The sequence below is a fragment of the Phyllostomus discolor genome, chromosome 11 (assembly GCF_004126475.2).
Source record: "Phyllostomus discolor isolate MPI-MPIP mPhyDis1 chromosome 11, mPhyDis1.pri.v3, whole genome shotgun sequence".
Lineage (NCBI taxonomy): Eukaryota > Metazoa > Chordata > Mammalia > Chiroptera > Phyllostomidae > Phyllostomus > Phyllostomus discolor.
In genome coordinates, this window is record NC_040913.2 from 4,274,714 (window position 1) to 4,293,417 (window position 18,704).

The 18,704-nt window shown below is 56.6% G+C and overlaps 1 protein-coding gene across 1 annotated transcript in view; it reads right to left on the reverse strand.

Moving 5' to 3' along the window:
- Window positions 1–17,782, reverse strand: part of LRCH1 (leucine rich repeats and calponin homology domain containing 1) — a 147,685-nt gene extending 129,903 nt beyond the window's left edge. Inside the window, exon 1 of the mRNA XM_036011677.1 lies at window positions 17,309–17,782. Within this exon, the coding sequence (XP_035867570.1) occupies window positions 17,309–17,612 (304 nt within the window). The 5' untranslated portion in view covers window positions 17,613–17,782. The remainder of the gene's footprint in view (window positions 1–17,308) is intronic.
- Between the last annotated feature and the right edge of the window lie 922 nt (window positions 17,783–18,704).

Here is an 18,704-nt window from a genome sequence, read left to right on the forward strand (position 1 = left end):
GAAAGGGGGGCCAGGCCTTCCGGTTTCCAGCTCACGGGACGTCCGCACCCGACTGCACTGACGTTCCCGGATCCAACCTAGTGCACTCACATTGTCCTGGGAGAGCGCAGAGGACCGGCGCGCTCGTTCTGGAGGGAGGACGAGAATTGAAACACTGGGATATGCTACCGGAGGAGAGGGTCCCACGGTACTTCCGGCTGAAATGCCGGTCCTCAGCATCCAGAAAGGCACTCAGAAGCTATGGACTGTTCATCAGGTGAGACAGACTCTTTCACTGTTCGGACGCAACCAGGCTCCAGCCTTCCGTTCTCCTGCGAATTGCAACGAGATCCTCCAGGATCCTTCCGCCTCGGCCACGCACTACAAGCAGCGATGCTTGCACTAGGGGGCACCCACGCCTGGGCCTGGCCCAGGAAGCAGGCCACGGTCTCCACAGGAAGCTTCGGAGGCTGGGCAGGGGCTATTACGACACTCGCATGCCATGTGGGCATCACCATGTAGCACACGTCCTCTCTGCTCTTCCCGATGATGAAACACAGACAGCCCCCCGGCGCACGCTGACTCCGAAAGCCGAGCAGGCCCGGGAGACTGGAAACGAAGGCTTCCGGTCTGCACCCCATGCATCGCGCTGCCGGGGAATTCCAGGGGGAGGCTGCGCGTGCACGTGGTTATGAGCGAGAGAAGAGAAACCCACGCTAGGCTTTCGTTTCAGCCTAACGCAGGCAGGGATGCCATCTCTGGAAACTAAAAGCAACGCTGAGCGGGGGAGGGGAACCTGTCCCTTTACCGGGCGCCCAGGCCCCTCTGTGTCCACGGTGGCCGTGCCCCGGAGCAGAACTGAAGGGGCGGGGCAGAGCTCCTCCAAACTGCCGCCCGCAGTCAGTCCAAGACGCAACCTCTTTCCTTTTTCCTTCCTTCCCTCCTTCCTCTGTGGCCGTGGTGGCTTCCCTTTGTTCATGCCTTCAGAGCAGCCAGGAAACAGCTCATCAGTGACACAGAAAACACTGGCAACTGCGTTTTGCAAGAAGGAACTCAACGGCGCCTCTCATTCTATAGTCAAGCTGGTGGCTGAGTTGCCATCTCAGAGAATTCATTCGTCTCATTTGTTTGTTCTTTCAACATGACTGGCTGAGCATTCCGGAAGGCGGACTTTCAAGATGGCCCCCGAGATACACTGGCCCCCTGCTCGATACACCCTGCATAATCCTCTCCTCCTGAAGGTGGAGGCGGGACCCCCAAAGATGATGGGCTGCCGCTCCCAAGATGATGCCGCCTTCTATGGCAAAGGGAGTTTGCATAAGTAGTTAAGGTCCCCAATGAGCTCACTTGGAGTTCATCAACAGGGACGTGGTCCTCAGGGGGCCTGACCCCATCGGGTAAACCTCTCAAAAGAGGAACTGGGGGCCTCTTTCACAGGAAACATAAAGTCACCAGGAGGTCTCTGAGTTCCACAACTGAATCCTGCCAAGAATCTCAAGAACTTGGAAGGGGACTCCCGGCTCCTGAGGACAGCAGCCCCGGCCACCACCTTGATGACAGCCTTGTGAGACCTGCCAAAAAGGGCCCTTCCTCCTGACCCCGGAAAAGGGTGATATAATAAATGCAGCTTGTTTTAAGCCACACCCTTTTTTGTGGCAATTTCTTATAAGCAGTGGAAAGCCGGTACGAATGTCAACATGTGCCTGAACGGTGCTGGGGACAAAGAAACAGGGAAATGTGACACAATGAGGTGCCGGAGACAAAGGCTAGGGGCAGACCTAGCCCCGGAACCAGAGAAGGGAGGCTCTCGTTTCGGCTGGGAGCTGTCGAGACCATCTACAGAGGAGCAGCGTGCTCCCGAACTTTTCCGAGGCCCCCCCGGCTGGCAGCGCTTCGAACTCAAGCTCTCATCGCCCGCAGCGCTGTGACCGTGCAGTGGGAGCACCCCTGCGTCCCGGAACACACACCGGTCATCCGAACAAGCGTCGCCGTGATTGCTGCCCGGTCCAGCAAGTTCTTTCTGTCGATAACTGGACACAGCCTGTCCTTGTACGAAGCAAAACCCTGCAACAGGCCGTCAGCACCGAGGTCTGGGGTGCAGCGCTGAGCGTCCAACGCCACACCCGTGACGTTACTAAACTGCAGCAGAGACCACAGCCCTCTGTGCCGGGGGCGAGGGGGAAGCGGCGTCGGGGAATGGGCCCCCCAGCAGCCCTGGGGCCGAGCCGTTCCCACGGCACGACAGGGATGGGGAAAATGCGCCGTAACGAGGGCTGCCGCCTAATGAAAGAAGGTGCTTCCGGTCCATCCATCCATCGGCCAGAAGAACCTATCGCTGTGACGTTCGGGAATGTATTTGTAAACATCTAATGTAAACCTCATGCAAAGGCGAAGACTAGGCAGAATCTTTATTGTTTCTGCCGCCAGAAAGAATGTTGCCGGCTGACTTTACCCAAGCAGATAAGAAAAAGATGAAGAAAAACCAATAAATAGCCCGTACGCCAAAATGGAAACAACAAAACAAAACAAAACAATTCCAAGCAACCAAAAGTACACAAGTGAGTGTGTTTCGTAACCAGTTTTAAGTCACAAGGGTTGACTGTTTAAAAACCTCAGCCATTCAAGTTTGTTGAACTTCCTATTGAGAACTTTAGAACAGGCTCATAATGGTTTCTAGGCCTGAAGAGAGGAAACAATTGAGATGGAAATGCCTTAAAAAGCAGGAGGGGGAACTCACAAGTAATTATTTGAAGTCTTCAAGTGGACGATGGAGGGGAAGGTGTCCCTGCTCACTCAATCCACAACGGCCCCACCTGGTTCTTTCCCCGCCTGTCCCCGGCCACCGTCTGTCACAACACCTCCCCAGCTTCTCCTGCCCCAGACTGAGGGGCAGCTCCGTGAAGGTGGACACACTGCGTTTTGTTCACCCCTGTGCACGCAGCCCCCGCCTGGGCCGTCTGCTGCGCATCCACTCCTCCGTTCCCCTGTGCGTCTCTGGAGTTCAAACACGTACGAAGCTCCTCCCGTGGGCCAGACCCTGCCTGGGAAATCAGGACGAGTAGTTACAAGAGAAGAGGAAAACCAAGGTTTCTCTCAGCATTTGAGGATGGAGTTGGGGAAGGAAAAGAAAGAAGCCAACAGCTCCATCAGGAACAAATAACAGCTGACAATTACTGAGTGTGGCTCACAGGCCAGGCACTGTGCTGCATGTTCCGCTCCCAGAGTCCTCTGAAATGATACTGTGACTCCTGGGAAACCAGAACACGGAGAGGTTAGGGGGCGTGCCCGAAGTCATTAGGCCAGGAAGCGAAGGAGCAGGAACCCCAGCCTTGGCAATGGGGTTCCAAGCTGCTGGGCAGGCTGCTATACTCGTCATGCACACGGAGATAAGCAGAGGGAAGGGCCGGGTTCGTCAGTAGGTCACCTGTGCTAAATAGTAACTGCTGGATGAATGAATGAATAAATGACACAGCTCTTGTCAGTTCACGAAGGGTGAGGTGTGAACTCGGAACTTTAAAAAGCCTTTCGGTCTTGCGATGTTTCACTGCCTCCTACTACGCGATCCCCTATACGATACGATGCCTTCTCACTCTACCTTCCGCATCACCTGACCAGGTGGGAAGGTTTTTTTGAGATGTTTCCCTTTAATCAATACAATGACAATGATGGTTATAAACAGGGTCACCAAACTACATCCCACCCTCTAAGAATCATCACTCTAAGGCATTCATCCTGCCGAGCAAAATCTCCCTTCACCTCACCCTGCTCTCCAGCCAGCATCCATTCCTTTCCTCTCCTCCTCCCCCCTCCCCTCCCTCCCCTCCCTCCCCTCCCTCCCTCCCACTTTCTCTCTCAACGAGAGCTCAGACACCAGGGCTTAAAGCGCAGCAGTGAGTTCCAGGATGGCTGACACAAGGAGATAAACGTACCTGGTGTCTGGGGACAAGGGGACGTTTGGGAGCCAACCACAGCCTCCAAGGACACTTAGACGGGGGACGTCCGCCGACTGGAGCAGACTGACCCCACGGCAACTGCGAAGTGTCAGGACCACCCCCCCAAGGCTGCCCGGGCGCTTGAACGAGAGAAGCCGCTCGACCTAACACAATCCCTGACTCAGTAAACACAGCTGTCATTGTTCCTGCTGGTATTAGGAATTGGGAGAAAAGACAAGGATTGAAGAACAGCTAACGATCGACTCGGTCCCTTCAAACTCCTGGGAGAGGCCCAAAGCCCGAAGTTCAGGAAAGATGGAGGTGAGTGAGGAGAGGGAGACAGGGTCGACATCGCAGGAGTTGTGATCTGGGGATGACCGACGGGGACAGGAGAGCTGCAGTTTCATTTTCCGTTGCCTTGTTTGTTTGCTTGTTTGCTTTATTTCACTCGGTCCATTCCGAAAGGCAAGGAGAGGCCTGACCGAAGGTGGAACAGAGGCGCCCAACCGGGAACATGAGGAGAACATACTGAGGAAAAAGGCAGCTGGAGCCACAGAAGCCCAGGAGGGGGGTGAGAGAGACCCCCACCCCGAGATGGGATCGGCGGGGGGGCTCGGGATTCCAGAGGCCCGCCGGGTACCCAGGGGGTGGGGGGTGCCCAGGAGCGAGCCGCAGGAGGAGGCCGGGCCAGGACTGCGCCGCCCTGCACGTGGCCCCAGGCTACGGGGTACAGGCAGGGCCCAGCCAAGGGCTCCACGTCCCCCGGGTGCCAGGCGGCTCCTCCTACGGACAGCGTGCTCGGCGGGAAAGGCGAACACCTCCTGCACACAGCGGGGGTCCAGACCGGCTCCCTCACCTTCCATGTGGGGAAACCGGGCATCTGTGAGCCCCGGTCTCTATACTCAGCAAAAAAAAAAAAAAAAAAGGTAAATGACACCAACCGACCTCAGAGGCTGAGGTGAAGGAAGAGGTCAAGTCTGCAAAGCCCCCGACACCCAGCTGGTGCTCAGCACGCGCCCGCAGGCCCTGGGCTTCCTTACGTAACATCGTCCCGGGGACCCCGAGACAGCGTGGCTCAGGACCCGCTCTTCCCATCGGTAGGAGAAAGTGCCCCTCGTAAATCGAATTAGACTGCTTTATCAGTGTGGTGACACAGACAGTGAACAAGCTGTTTCAAAACAGAAACAAATGCAGGTCGAAGCATCTGTCTGCTAAAACGGAAGCGTGGGCGTTCCCCCAGGAGGCGCCGGTCCTGCCCTGTCCTGCGTGGCAGGACAGCTCGTCGGTCAGGGGTGCGCGGAATGCAGAGAGCCACAGAGGGAGTGGGCGTGCGCTGCTGGTTAGGCTGACCGGTGGTGTGCCGGTGTGTCTTGAGTCTACTGGGTCAAGGTACAATTTAGGGACAACAAAAGGCACCCAACTGAGGTACAGAGTCGGACGGGTCCTGACACATGCACACACCTGTGTGCGCCCTACCTGGGCCTCCCCAGGGGATCCCCGCCCCGCCCCCAGGCCCCCCGCTTCCTCCCAGTTCTCCGCCCCGATGGCTACTAGACTGCAGTACTGAAATCACGGCTACATGTTGCATCGACTCCTTCCTATGTATGCTTTATTCCCCAACTGAAAAAGGAATGTTGTATTTCGCCCGCCAAGATCCGTGAGCAATGCCAAAGGCGTTCCCACAGGGGTTTCCTGGTATGAAAGCAAAAAAGAGCAACCAGCCAAGCACTGTCATTACCCCCCTGGACAGCGGCACGGACGGGGTGGCCGGGACAGGCTGGTGACACCGCCTGGCTGGGGGGTCTGAGCCAGGCACTTCCCTCATCTCCAGGTTAGCTCATTCTTGAAAGACGGTGTCTGGGGCCCCCTGGGAGCAGGGTGACCACGTACTGCGTCACCCGAATCGGGGTGTGTCAAAAGGAGGCGCTATCACTCAGGAGGCCAGAGCAAGAGCGGCTGCCCCCAGCACGCCTGGGTTTAAGATGACACTTCTCAGGGGCGTCCCCTAAGAGCACCTCCTGTGACACCCACAGCGACCGAAGTTGCTCCTGAAAACTCCAAGGGTGCTGCGTGCAGTTATGAAAGGTGACTGCGTCCGTCCGAGAGCCACAGGCTCATTCCCAGGTGACAGGGCTGGTCCCAGCCACGTGGGGTAGAGAGATTACCAACAGGGCTGCCCAGCGGGCCGCCGGGAGACGGGCAGGGTCTGAGACCCGGGGACACAGAGAGCCCACTCGGCAACTCGGGACCACTTTGCGGGGACCCAGGCACCCTGACCATTAGCTGGGTCTCCCTGTCTCCTCACTCCCTCCCCGGGAGGCAGACGTTGGGGGCTCCCTGGGGGCTGGGGGCTCAGAACTCCCACCGTGCACACTTCCTGGTGAGACACCAAGCCTTTACCATCGATACACTGATTCCAAGGACTTCGCACGTGGGGGCGGGGAGGGAGGGCAAGTCTTCAGCTGCCGAATGGGTCTCGGGAAGAAATAGGTCAGCCGCAGGCACACCAACACTCCGAGAGTGATGGCCCGGCACCCGTTAGAGTCTCGCTTGGATGCAGGGACGTATTCACTGCAAATACCTGCACGAAACCACGGCGAAGCGTTTACGACCGGACTGCAACCACTGGGACGACTGGCCCGACGACGACAGCCAGCTCTGATCCACTCAGGCTTTCTGAAGACCGGGAAAAGCCACATCCCGGCCTTGCACTGCACGCAGAGGCTGCCGTCCACACCTCCCAGGGAGGCACACGGGGGGAGAGGGCTATCCGCCCTCAACCTCCGCGCAGGTTCCTCCGAGTCCCACCCACGTGCACGAACACAAAGAACGCTGGTTCTCCGGTCATCCACCGTGCTGCCGCTTTAGTCCACATGGGCTGCTGGCTCCCTGCATCCGTAACATGGTAACGGCAACTACTCAAGGCATTCTGAGATCTTCGCCACAAAGCAGAATGCATTTTCACACAGCACACCAAGGGCAGCCACCTAATGAGACGGCTTTCGGGACGTGAGCACTTGTGTTACATTTCGGAGGCAGTATTCTAAAAAGGCAACTCGGGCTCCCACCCAAGGGCGGTCCAGTCCTGTCTCAAGGGAGGGAAGAAAACCCAGTAAGTTGTCCACAGGTTGTTTATTCAGGGGACACAGTCTAAAGCCGAACAGAATTTTGTACCAAAAATGAAAACCCACATGTGTAGTTACATTTTTACATAGTACACGCCTCGGAGAATTTTTAAAGTAGTTCACTGCCGCCGCTGGCTTTAAAACACAGTTCTCGGACCCCCGCAGATGGGAGAGGATCAGGACTCAGCCCCTGTGCGCATCCCCCCCCCCTCGGGCCCGGCATCCACTTCCTGAGGAGTGGAGGAAGTGGGCTGAGCCCAGACACCCCAATGGCTGCTGCTCAACCTCTGAGTCACCCCGAGGACCGCTCTCAAGATGCTCCGGGCTCCATCCTCCTTGCGACACTTCCGCCGGTCCGTTCCTCCGGCTCTAAACACGGTGACACCGTCACGGAGCACGGCAGGAATGCGGGCACGAGAGCCCCGATTCCGGTTCGGGCTCTGTCCTTCCTGGGTCCACCAACAGGCTCAGCTGGCCCAACCCACAGGCCTCCTCCTCCGGGCAATAAGGACACACCTACCCTCCCAGGCGGCAGCGAGGAATGAATGAGGAAACGTCCAGAAGGACCCTGGACCTAGACCGTCCCTTATCAGCACCCTCAGGCGGATACGGAAGCTGTCACAAAGCGTTTCTTGAACTAACGTCGGATTGAAGTTCAAAATAAAAGCTGGATGCCAGAAAAACAGTGAGAAGAGGTGTTTAAATCTACAGACGGATTCTTAAATCTTTGCCTCCTCGTAGACATGTTCCCACTTCTTGCAGAAAAATTATTAGTTATACGTCTTCAGGACAGTTGCCAAGAACACGAAAAGATTCACAAAACTCTTCTTTGCCAAGTGCACAAAAAGGCGATCGATTTATTTATTTTCGCCTGAAATGCTCCGGAATCAATGGCCGACACTTGCAGGGGGTGAAGAGCTGAGCTCCAAGCGCCCCCCCCCCCGCCCCCCGTGAGGCCCCCACCCCTCCCTGCCACCACCCGGATCTCTCAACCAAAAACAAGCCTGGGCCCCCAGCACCCCTCCCCCACACACACTGTGCCGCCCCAGAAAACAGCTCCCCCGGGTCCAGTGGGACTACCCCAGCTCATCCATCTCCCTCAGCCTGGTCCTCCTCTGGGTGTCTCTGTCCTGATAAAACCTAGTCAGACCTAAGAACACTGTTACATTGAAGAATGAGTGGAAATCCGATAAAAACTCAGAACATGCCGTCCTGGCCCAGCCACTTACGAGCAACAGAGCCCACGGAAAACCATGTCAGCGTCCTGGCCGGGGAGCTGCAATAATAAAAATCCTCCTACACTACTATTCTCCGAAGACTAACTGCCAAAAAAGTCCAACTATCACTTACACACCCTGAAAGCATGGCCGCTGCAGCTTTCTGGATACCGGATCGTTTTACCAATGTCACGCTACTTTCAGGAATCTCACTAGTCGTTCTGGGTCTTGCCCGATGGAATCTCTTTGCGGAAGACCATGGGGTCTAATAATGGGGAACGTCCGTGCCAGGCAATGACCAGACCCGCATCCCCTCACCGTAAGCCGACTGTGATTGTCACCCCGGTTCTAGGGCCAGGAAACTAAAGCGCGGGGAGGCTGAGCGCTAGCCCCGCCCTGCTGGGGGCGGAGGAAGACCAGCCACAGCCCCCACACTCAGCCCTGGGGCGGTGCTCTCGGGGCGCTCACGGCTTGCAGCGACCCGTATTTTTCCGGCCATAAGAGGCACCCAGGTTTTAGAGGAAGGAAATAGGAAAAAAGATTTTGAAGCACAGAATGTGCTAAAATATTTCATAACATAAATAACATAATATTTCACTGATGTAAGTGTACACAGAACTCCACAGCAGCATTGACAACCATTATTCCTCCCAAACTGGGGGGAGGGGTGCGTCTTGCAACCCAAAAATTATGGTACTTATTTTCCTGAAGAAAACTATGGCACAGTGTCACAGGGAACCAAGGAAGGCAAGTGGCATCTGCTGACGACTCTATTCATTTATATATATATATATATTTTTTTTTAACTTATCCTCGCCCAAGGACATGCCCACTGAGTTGAGAGAGAGAAGAAGAGAAAATCGATTGCCTCTTGCACATGCCCCAACTGGGGGCTGAACCAGCAACCCAGGTCCGTGTCCTGACTGGGAATTGAACCTGCAACCTTTTCGTGCGCGGCACAACGCTCCCACCCACTGAGCGACCCGGCCAGGGCTCTGCGGACCACTTGTGAAGTGCCATGGCCTTCACTGCCGCCCCCGCCTCCTGGGGCGGCACAACCACCCCGACGCACAGGGGCGTTCTGATTCCTAACAAATCACAAACCCGAAGCTCGGAGAGGTTCAGTCACTCGCTTCAAATTCTAGAATGGAGAAATCGGGGAGATACCATAGAAAACATGAAAATGGCGTAGAGAAGGGTTTCAATTCCTGCTGGCATCTCCTGAGCCAGCCACTCCTCAGCCTGGAGGCCCCATCCAGTCCCAGGGTGACCCCACCGACCCCAGTGCCACCCCGGCTCCCCGGCCAGTGAGACCGCACCTTCAGTCTGCTGGGCCCTACGCTGACCAAGGGGCCTGGGAGGGGTGGGGGAGGGGAGTTTCTGATGGGACCTCGGGTCCCAATGGCCAGAGAGGAGACTGTGACCCCCCGAGGGGCTTTACCCCCAGCCCGATGCCACGTTCTCCAGATCCAGAATTCGACGTTGGAATTGAGGTTCCGTGTTTCCATAAAAGCAGTAAGAAATCACCGTTAACCCACAGGCCCACCTTCAACAGCGGCTGGTGGGAGAATGGGCGGGAAGCTCGCTCACCTTTACCTGCAACGCTACGGAGAGGAGAGGATGGCTCCAGGCGCCTGCCAACCGCAGAAGTGGGCTCTAAACTGGGGAGAGGGAGAGGGTGTGGGGGCCCAGATGTGCCAGAGTCCCCCCGTTTTAAGCAGGAAGGCGGCCCCTTCCCTGCATCAGGACACATCCTCATGCTCTGTAGCACGTCCTGAGCCCGGGCAGGGGCAGCGGGAGTGCCGCGCTGGGTCCTGAGGACGGACAGTGAGCACGGCAGCCTGGGGAAGGGCAGGCTTGTGTGGATACCAAGTCACCTTACCCCGGCAGGGGGAGCAGCCGGCACTGCCAGCCACCCCAGGGGTGACTGCATGCTGGGCTGAACTGTGTCCCCACAAAGTCGTGTTGAAACCCTGGCCCCGAGGGCCTCAGGTGACAACTGTGTTCGGAGATAGGGCCTAGAAAGTGACAACTGGGGTCAGACAAGCTCCGAGGGGCGGGGCTTCATCCCATGCAGTCAGGGCCCCTGCAGGAGGAGGGCCTCTGGGCCCACAGGGATGCCCAGAACCAGGAGAAGTGAACCGCTGTGGTCCCGGCCCCCCAGCCTGTGGGGCTCTGTGACTTCGGCCCAAGTTGACTAATACGGCGGGCGGCCCTGAGCAGCAAAAAAGATGCCAAATGGGAGAAAATAAGGTCCTCGCCGAGAAGGTGGCAGCAGGGGAGCCGAACGCACACGGGTAGGGAGGGGCTGGGAGCAGGAAAGAAGAGGCAGGCAAGCCCACTGGTGTGCATCCGGCACCTTCTGCGCTAGCCACAGAGGGCACATACAAAAAAATAAGGAAAAACCCCTGCAGAGCCAGAGCTCAGGGGCTGTAAAGGCGGGAAGAGGCTAAACGCGGGGAAAGTACCAGGAGAGGAAGGCAATAATTAACAAAAACACCATAAGGAAATAATGCAGAGGTGCCCCCAGGCTGTGCCTGAGTCAGGACTCAGTTCTGCGGGAGGGGCTGGCGGCGGGCCTGTGCATGGTGCTCAGGCCTGGGGACCCGACAGCACAGAGCAGAGCAGGCGAGCAGCCTCTTGCAGGGCAGGGGAGGGGAGGGAGGGGAGGGACCCAGGAAAGGGAAATGAAGGCCATCTAGAGGAAGGCCATGTCGGCCGGCTGTGGAGGATGCTTATCTTAGAACTTGCCACCACGGTCTGCAGAGATAACACGGAATCAAATCAGAGCTCAGCCCAGGGAACTGGGGTGGGGTACCAACGCCACTCCTCACGCTTGTTTCTGAGGCTGCCTGGCATCAGCATCAGAAATGGGAAGGAGCCCTGGCTGGCGTAGCTCAGTGGATTGAGCACGGGCTGCGAACCAAAGTGTCGCAGGTTCGATTCCCAGTCAGGGCACATGCCTGGGTTGCAGGCCATGACCCCCAGCCACTGCACATTGATGTTTCTCTCTCCTTCTCTTTCTCCCTCCCTTCCCTCTCTAAAAATAAATAAATAAAAATCTTTTTAAAAAAGAAAAAAGAAATGGGAAGGAACGAGAGAGGAAGAATCCAGGCAGCAGAGCTTCCTGTCTCGCACGGCAGGGTCGGCGGTCGAGCCCGAGGCCACAGGGCAGGCCGGAGGGTTAAAAGCACGGAGACAGGGCTCCTTTCTGACCATCTGGAGAGAACAGAGAAGAAAAACTCTAGGCTCGCTGAAGCCGGGAGGGCTCCTGGCCATGGTGCATCTTCAGGGTCTTACTGAGGTCCCCTCCAGCGCACAGACTGAGGAAACACCGCAAACATCAAGGAAGATTCCAGAACTGTACAGCCTGACCCTGGTGACTTAAAAACGTCCTGGAAGACGACCAGGTACCATAAATTGAAATGGCTCAGCGTCAACGCTGTATTCACGGAGAAGCAACAATTTCTCGACAAACAGAAAAGTCAAATACGTCTGTTTTGCAAATCAGACGCTGTTCTTCTCTCATTTGGTTGTCTTTTTCCCCACTTCTGTCCTCCTTTACGGCCGTTGGACGTGAGCAGAAATCGGCCTGGGGAAGCATTTCCCTTCTGTTGCAAAGAGAAGCCAAATTCTCACAGTTCGTCGACTTTCTGTTCATGTAAACAATCTCACTTTATTTTTGAATTACTCTGTGGGAACAGATGGCTTCCAAATGTACGCCTTCTCACTGGAGCCCAGGAAAGCAAGCCTACCGAACGCTTAAACTAAGACGAAGGACGCGCAGGCACACTTCACGCCTGCATCTGTGCTGGTAGCCTCGTTTTCCCAAACTGAGGCTCACTTGGAATTCTGACCTTTCTTTTTTTTACCTCGTCTTTTTTTTTTTTTTGGTTAAACAAATTACATCACACACACACACAAAAAAAACCTACCTGAAATACAGCAACTGGCGCGTAAGAACTCCCACGCAACCAAACGCTGGCAGCCGTGACACAGGCCTCTAGACTCCGTCCATAAAGGCGCCAGATATGTAAACACCGTTGAGCTTTATGTCTGACCTTCTTAAACCTTGTATGACAGATGGTCATTTTATAATTTGAAACACACGCTGGGATGAACACCAACGTGCCTCAATTCCAACCACTGACCCCGGCCTGGGAAGAGTTCCCCAGCGGTAATCGGGGCGGCCCCGCCGCATCCCGGCCCAGGCCACATGCCCCCGAGGCCGCTCCAAGGCAGAAGGCTGATGGTCCCAGAAGCTAAACCAGACTGGGAAAGTGGCATCGCAAACAGGTTCCTGTGACACAGAGACAAACGCTCAAGTCAGGTGGCCTGACTAATGACCCCGTAACCACCACACAAGTAGCATTAAGAGTCCTTCTGCCGTTCAAATGGCCAAAGCTCTGGACAAGCACCCTCTATACAGCCCCTGGGGAGTGAGGACTTTGGGGAGATATTGGGGGAAAGTCAAGGCCGCCCAGTCTAGACATAACAAGCCTGTATACCTCTCTCTACAGCTAGAACTATGCATCTGTGTAGATTGGATATAGACACACAGGAATGAAAAAGGAGAAAAAAAGAAAAACACACACATCAGAGGGAAACCACCTTGTGTAAACAAGCGATGGTGAAGTTAAAGAACAGAAAACAAAAAGTCCGTACACACCAGAAGGATGGCAAGAGCAAAAAGAAAGCAGTCTCGGCGTGCATTTCAAAAGGTAACTATCTACTCTTTAAATTCTTATGCCAAAGAGGCCCTGGCTGGTATAGCTCAGTGGATTGAGCGCCGGATTCGAACCAAAGCATCATAGGTTCGATTCCCAGTCAGGGCACATGCCTGGGTTGCAGGCCACGGCCCCCAGCAACCGCACATTGATGCCTCCCTCTCTCTCTCCCTCTCTCTCTCTCTCTCTCTCCCTCTCTCTCTCCCCCCCCCTTCCTTCTCTAAAAATATAAATAAAATCTTTAAAAAAAATTCTTATGCCAAAGAACGGCTACCCCACAGCAGGAAAAAGTTAAGTTTGAGACGAAACACACACGCACATTTCAGTCCGTCACTGAGACAAGGTTAAAATAGTGGCGTGTGCTACAGATCAAATAAAATGCTGCGCAGACTGACAAGCCGTCCAGTAGAATCATCTCAAGGATAAAGGCCAAACCGTGGGCTGTCCTTTATCAACAGACACAGACCAACACTTCACAGGGGTTCTGTGCTCCATACACGTACGTTATTATTCCAGAAACACAAGCAGTGTGCTCCCGCCTTTCCGGTACCCAGCAGGATGTCCGTGGAGACCGTTTCCAGCACCCACAGGCTCGTGGGAGAGCGTGTCTGAACGTGACTCCAAGCCACCATCCTATCGCCTTCGTTGTTCTAAAGCTTTCACTTTTTGAAATCTCTACAACTTAATGAGGAGGAAATTGATCAGCAGGAGAAAAATAATAATAACAAGAGGAAGGAAAAGGATGTGACTAATCGTTAAGAATGGAGAAGTCCTTTGCGTGTGATGAGAACAGGCACTTACGCGGCAGTGAGTACGACAATAAATGATAGTTACAGCAATAACCAATGACTTCACCCAGATCGCAGAAAAACAATCTGAAACTTGGTAGAGCTAGATATCACATTTTAAGTTACATGATTTCAAAAGTGTCATTCCATTAGTAATGGAAAATCTCTATGGCCAAGGTTATGGAACAGAACATGTTTTTCAGAAGGAATAGATTTCTTGATCGACTCTTGCGTGAATTCCAATGACCACAGCATCCTAGGAGCCGGGGGACTTGGTCGCTCTAGAATGCTACCAGGATGGGGGAAGTCTGCCTTCAGGAGATAAGCCCGCCCACAAAGCTCAGCAAAGATTCCTGGAATGTGTACAGGCCTTTGAGGGCGCTGACAGATGGCAGGCCTCGGCCATCCCCAGGACCCCCACCCTCCGGTGACAGGGGGTGAGAGGACATGACCCAGGCGTGGGCTTAAATGCCCTCTCATTGTTTCATTCACAGACCTCAGACGGCCAGGTTCTCGCTCCACGTCTCTGCACTGTCCTCCCAGCCACAGCCTGTTCACAGGCACTTCTGTCCAAAACCTCTCCGTCCTCTGAAACCTGACCCAAACCCCACCTGTGCGGTGCAGGTCTCTCCTAGCCAGCCTCACTGAAGTGGCCTTTTCCTCTGAATTTCGCAAACAGCGTCTATCCGTGGTGTTTGGCGTCTCGGCTTCAAGTTGCCCCCACCGCTTCCTGGAACTGTTCGCTTGCCCTTCACTCGGGTCTGACCTCACCCTCTGCACCTCCTACCCTCATCCTCTGCCCTCATACGTGCGAGGCCTCGATGAGTCTCTTCCATGCTGCCCATCCACCTTCCTGCCTGCGCAAGCTCTTCATTCCCAGAACAGCCTTCCCTGCCTCCGGCCACCGCGGAAAGACGTCGGCAGCACACCCCAGCCCTCTCTGTGCCCACAGGGTCTGCATGGCACGCCCCAGGGCCTCCCTTCTAGTCTCCGGAACCTCTGGCCGTCAGCCGGGGACGGACACTTGCTTTTCTTGCGAGTTCTTTCCCATCTACTTTATTTCAGTTGTGCAAGTACGTTTTTGAACTTCTTCCTCCCCAAAGCACACTACCTGATAAATCAGCAGCTGAAAGAGAAAAAAAGTTTGCTTTCCTGGTGTGCATGTTGCTGTAATACTTCACGCATCAGGCTCAGTTTTATGCCTCTCTGTCCCGGCAAAGAGTCGCCGTTTGTGCTGTGACAAGCCACTTCGAGCCACCCCTGACGGAGAACAGCGTGTCTGTTTCTAAAACAAAGATGTTGTGTCTGCACCGTAGCTCTTCCTACTCCCCCGGCAAAACAAAGTTCTTCATTACCTCCCCCCAACCCCCTCCAACTAGAATGCAAACTCCCCGAGAGTGGACACGGGGGTTCCCTGCTGGTCGCTGCCGTGTGCCTGGTGCCCAGAGCACTGCCTGGCTGGCACTCAGCAGTGCCTGGCGGGTACCCAGGGGATGGACGGTGGTTGAATGAACCCCCGGATTCTGCCCCTTCTCCACCTTCCCCCCGCTTAATGGGAATACGGCCGAGAACATAAATACTCAAAGTGAACTCCAAGTCAGGGTCCAGTCACTGGCTCCCCCTCTAAGTTGGGGGGCTGCCCTTGAGCCTCTCACTGGTCTACCCATCGCCACCTCCCAGGTGTCGGCGAGGACGGGAACAGGCGTCTAGAGAGGACTTCGAGAACTAACTCGGACAGCACTGTGCTCACACACCTGACACCCACAGAACTTATGAACCAGTGTCCCCCAACAAATTCAATAAAGGAGAAACCAACCACAGGTCTTCCTCAAAGGAGAGCCCACGCAGCAGACACCTCAAGTTCACCCCGCTTTGGACAGAAAGGGCGGCAGAACTGAAGGAGAGGAACACCCTTCAGGCCCCGCCCCCCAAGGTGCAAACACATGTCCTCCCTTTCCGCCAGCTCCGTTTTCCGCCGGCTCATTCAACCCTTCCACAGTTCACGTACCCTCCGTGGCAAAAAGGAAGTAAAACCTCACAGATTTTTTTAAAGTTAGTGATTCAGGCAACACTTGGAATAACTTCCACTTGAGAAAATGCAACTAAGAAGTCCTAGCAGAGACCCCCAGGCTGCTGGCAGCGCCGCTCCGGAAATGTCTTCCTTCTTTGCCCATTTCTGTCTGTCCCTGAATCCAAATTACCAAGTTTAATGACCCCTGAAAAGCCCTTTCTGCCTCCAGGGCCCAGAACTCTGTCTAAATATATTCCTTGGGACTCTCCATAAATGTTTATTGAGTTAAAGGGAGTTTTTAAAAAAAAAAGGCACTGGAAATCTAGCTCCAAAAGCCAACTGCCTGCCCCCCGGCTGACTTCTTCCTTCCACCACAAGAGGACACCGGGGGATCTGGAGCCCGGAGTCCATCCAAAATCCAGGGGGTCTGACAGCGGGCTCACGAGGTGATGACAGCCAGAAGGTCTGGGAAGTGGATCCAAAACGCGGCCCCGGAAATGCTGGGCGCGGGCCAAGAGGGAACCCCCCCCCCCCGCCCCCGGGGGTGCTCAACCGGGTGGCAGGAAACCAGGCGAGTTCTGTAGGGATCCCAAGGCCCGAGTCGCGTCCCATCGCCCTCCTTCCTGTTTATAGATCCCGCTGCAGGAACTCCAACCACCGAAGAGAAAGCAGACGTCTCAGAAGTGTGTCAACACATGACATAACTTGAAAAAGCTGGCTGCTCATTGGCGCGAGTTACAACTTGTCCGGCTCACGCAGGAAAACCGGCCCACTTTAATTACTTTTCTCTGCCTATGCCATGCCGTCCCTCCCTGGGCCCCCGCCAAGATCGGGTTACTGAGAACGAGGTAGCCGCCGTGGTAGGAACCAGACCGTGTGGGCGGCGAGTTGAAAGCGAGGAGCCGGAGCCGACCGCCCGCCAAGTGACGGCGGATTCGGCTTCACGACAATCGCAGAGGCTCTCTCCTCGCACAGGCGCAGGAAGAGGAAGCCTCGGCACCTCCTCGCCGTCCGCACTAAGTTGCCTTATCGCTTGGGTGGCCGAGGGCCCTCGCGGCTCCGCGCCGTCGCCCTCGGGTCGGCCAAAGGCGCGCCACCTTTGTCAGGGTTTCCCCACCAGGAGAGGCGCCGCCTTGAAGCAGAAGGCTTGCCTGGGTCGAAGGGGCAGACGCGGCGCCCGTTTTCCCCTGCCCTTGCGCCCGGGTGCCCGGCCCTGCGCCGAGCCCGGGAAGCCCGCGCAGCCGCCGCTGGTGGGAAGCCCGGGACCCGCGCGCCGGCGGGCACAGCGGCAGGGCGCACCCCGGCTCTCCCCGGGTTGGCTGCACCGCCAGCCGCCGAGCGAGGCGGGGCTCACCATGCCCTCCGTAGGGGGCGGGGGGAGCCTTTCTTGCGCCCACGCGATCCCTTACTCTGGAGAGAACGGGCGGATGGACCCCCGGCGAGGCTACATCTCCTGCTGGCCGCTGCGTCGGGGAGGGCTCGACAGACAGCCACTCACACCCACTGCCTGCCCCCCGGCCCTCTCTCACCTGCTTGCACCGTGTCCGAGAGATCGTGCCCGGGGGCCGCGGTCCTGGGAAATTCCTTCAATTTCCGGGCGCTGAGGTTCAACCCCCCGGAGTTGGCTGCTTCCTCCAGCGCGCGTTCCAGCCCCCGGGTCAAGGGCAGGTTGAAGCCCCCGCCGCTGCCGCCGCCGCCGCCTCCCCCAACCCCGCCGTTGGCTCCGGTTCCTCCGTGGTGCTGATGGTGGTGGTGGGCGTGATGGTGTGGGGGCAGAGTAGACACCGAGAGGGAAGGGGCGAAAGGTTGGGGTTCGCTTCCCGGCGTCGCCATCTTCTCCCGGGCCCCCACCCCTACCGCCACCCCGCCCGCCGCTCCTGCGGGGGGGGGCGTCACAGCTTTCCCCCGGGAGGGGGAGACGGCTCCGGGTGCCGCGTTCCTGCCGGGCTCCGCCGAAAGATGCCGGGAGCAGGGGAGAAGGGTGTGGCGGGCGCCGAACGAGGGGCTGGCGACGAGGTGGCCGTGGCAGCTCGGTCTCCGAGGTTTCCTGTCCCGGGGAAGCGGAGCACTGCGGCGGCGGCGGCGGCAGGCAGCGCGCATGTGTCTCCACCCTCCCCTGCGCCCTCCTCTCGGCGCGCTCTCCCCTCCTCCGCCGCCGCTCTCTCCTCCTCCTTCCCGAAGCTGTCAGCCCAGCGCCCAGACTTCCTCCGCCGCGAGCCGGCGCTGGCGCTCGCTGCTGCCCGGCGCTCGGCCGCGCGGTCCCGGTGCGGGGAAGGGGTCACGTTCATTGAGACGCCCCATTCCTCTTGCTTTCTTTTTGCTGCTGGGAACGGGAAGTGGTAAGGGACAAAAGATTTTAGAAGGTCTAAGAAGCCGGCGACAAGGCAGTAGACGGGATTTGAAACACAGCGAGGTCACGGAGAGGTGAGAGGTTATCTCAATTCTGCGAATCACGCTGGCTCTGTGACCCAGCGGTCCCCCAGACGCAGGTTTCCACGGTGCTGTCCAGCCAGCAGACAGCCGCTGGCAGGTGGGTGGGTGCCTGCAGTGAGCCAGGCGCTGGTCTGGGGAGTCTACAATAGTGATCTCATTAACCCAGGAGCCCTGTGAGCAGAAAATCGTGTTTTCTCCAGTCTACAGAGGAAGTAGAGAAAATCGGCTAAGGTCACCCAGGCACCGCTACCGGTGTGCTCCCAGGCCATCAACAGGAAGGACAGGTTTCGTGAGTGAAGGTAGGAAACGGCAGACCCAGAAAGGAAGGACTTCCAAAAGGAGGGTAGCTTTTATGGGGGACAGAATACATTGTCCTGTGCGGGGGAGGGGCTGCCTAGGGCTGCCGGGGGCCCCCAGAGTCGGGTGGTGCGCGGCGAGGTTAGAGAGCCAGTGATGCCAACAAGCAATAACTCGACTGGTTACAGGTTAAGC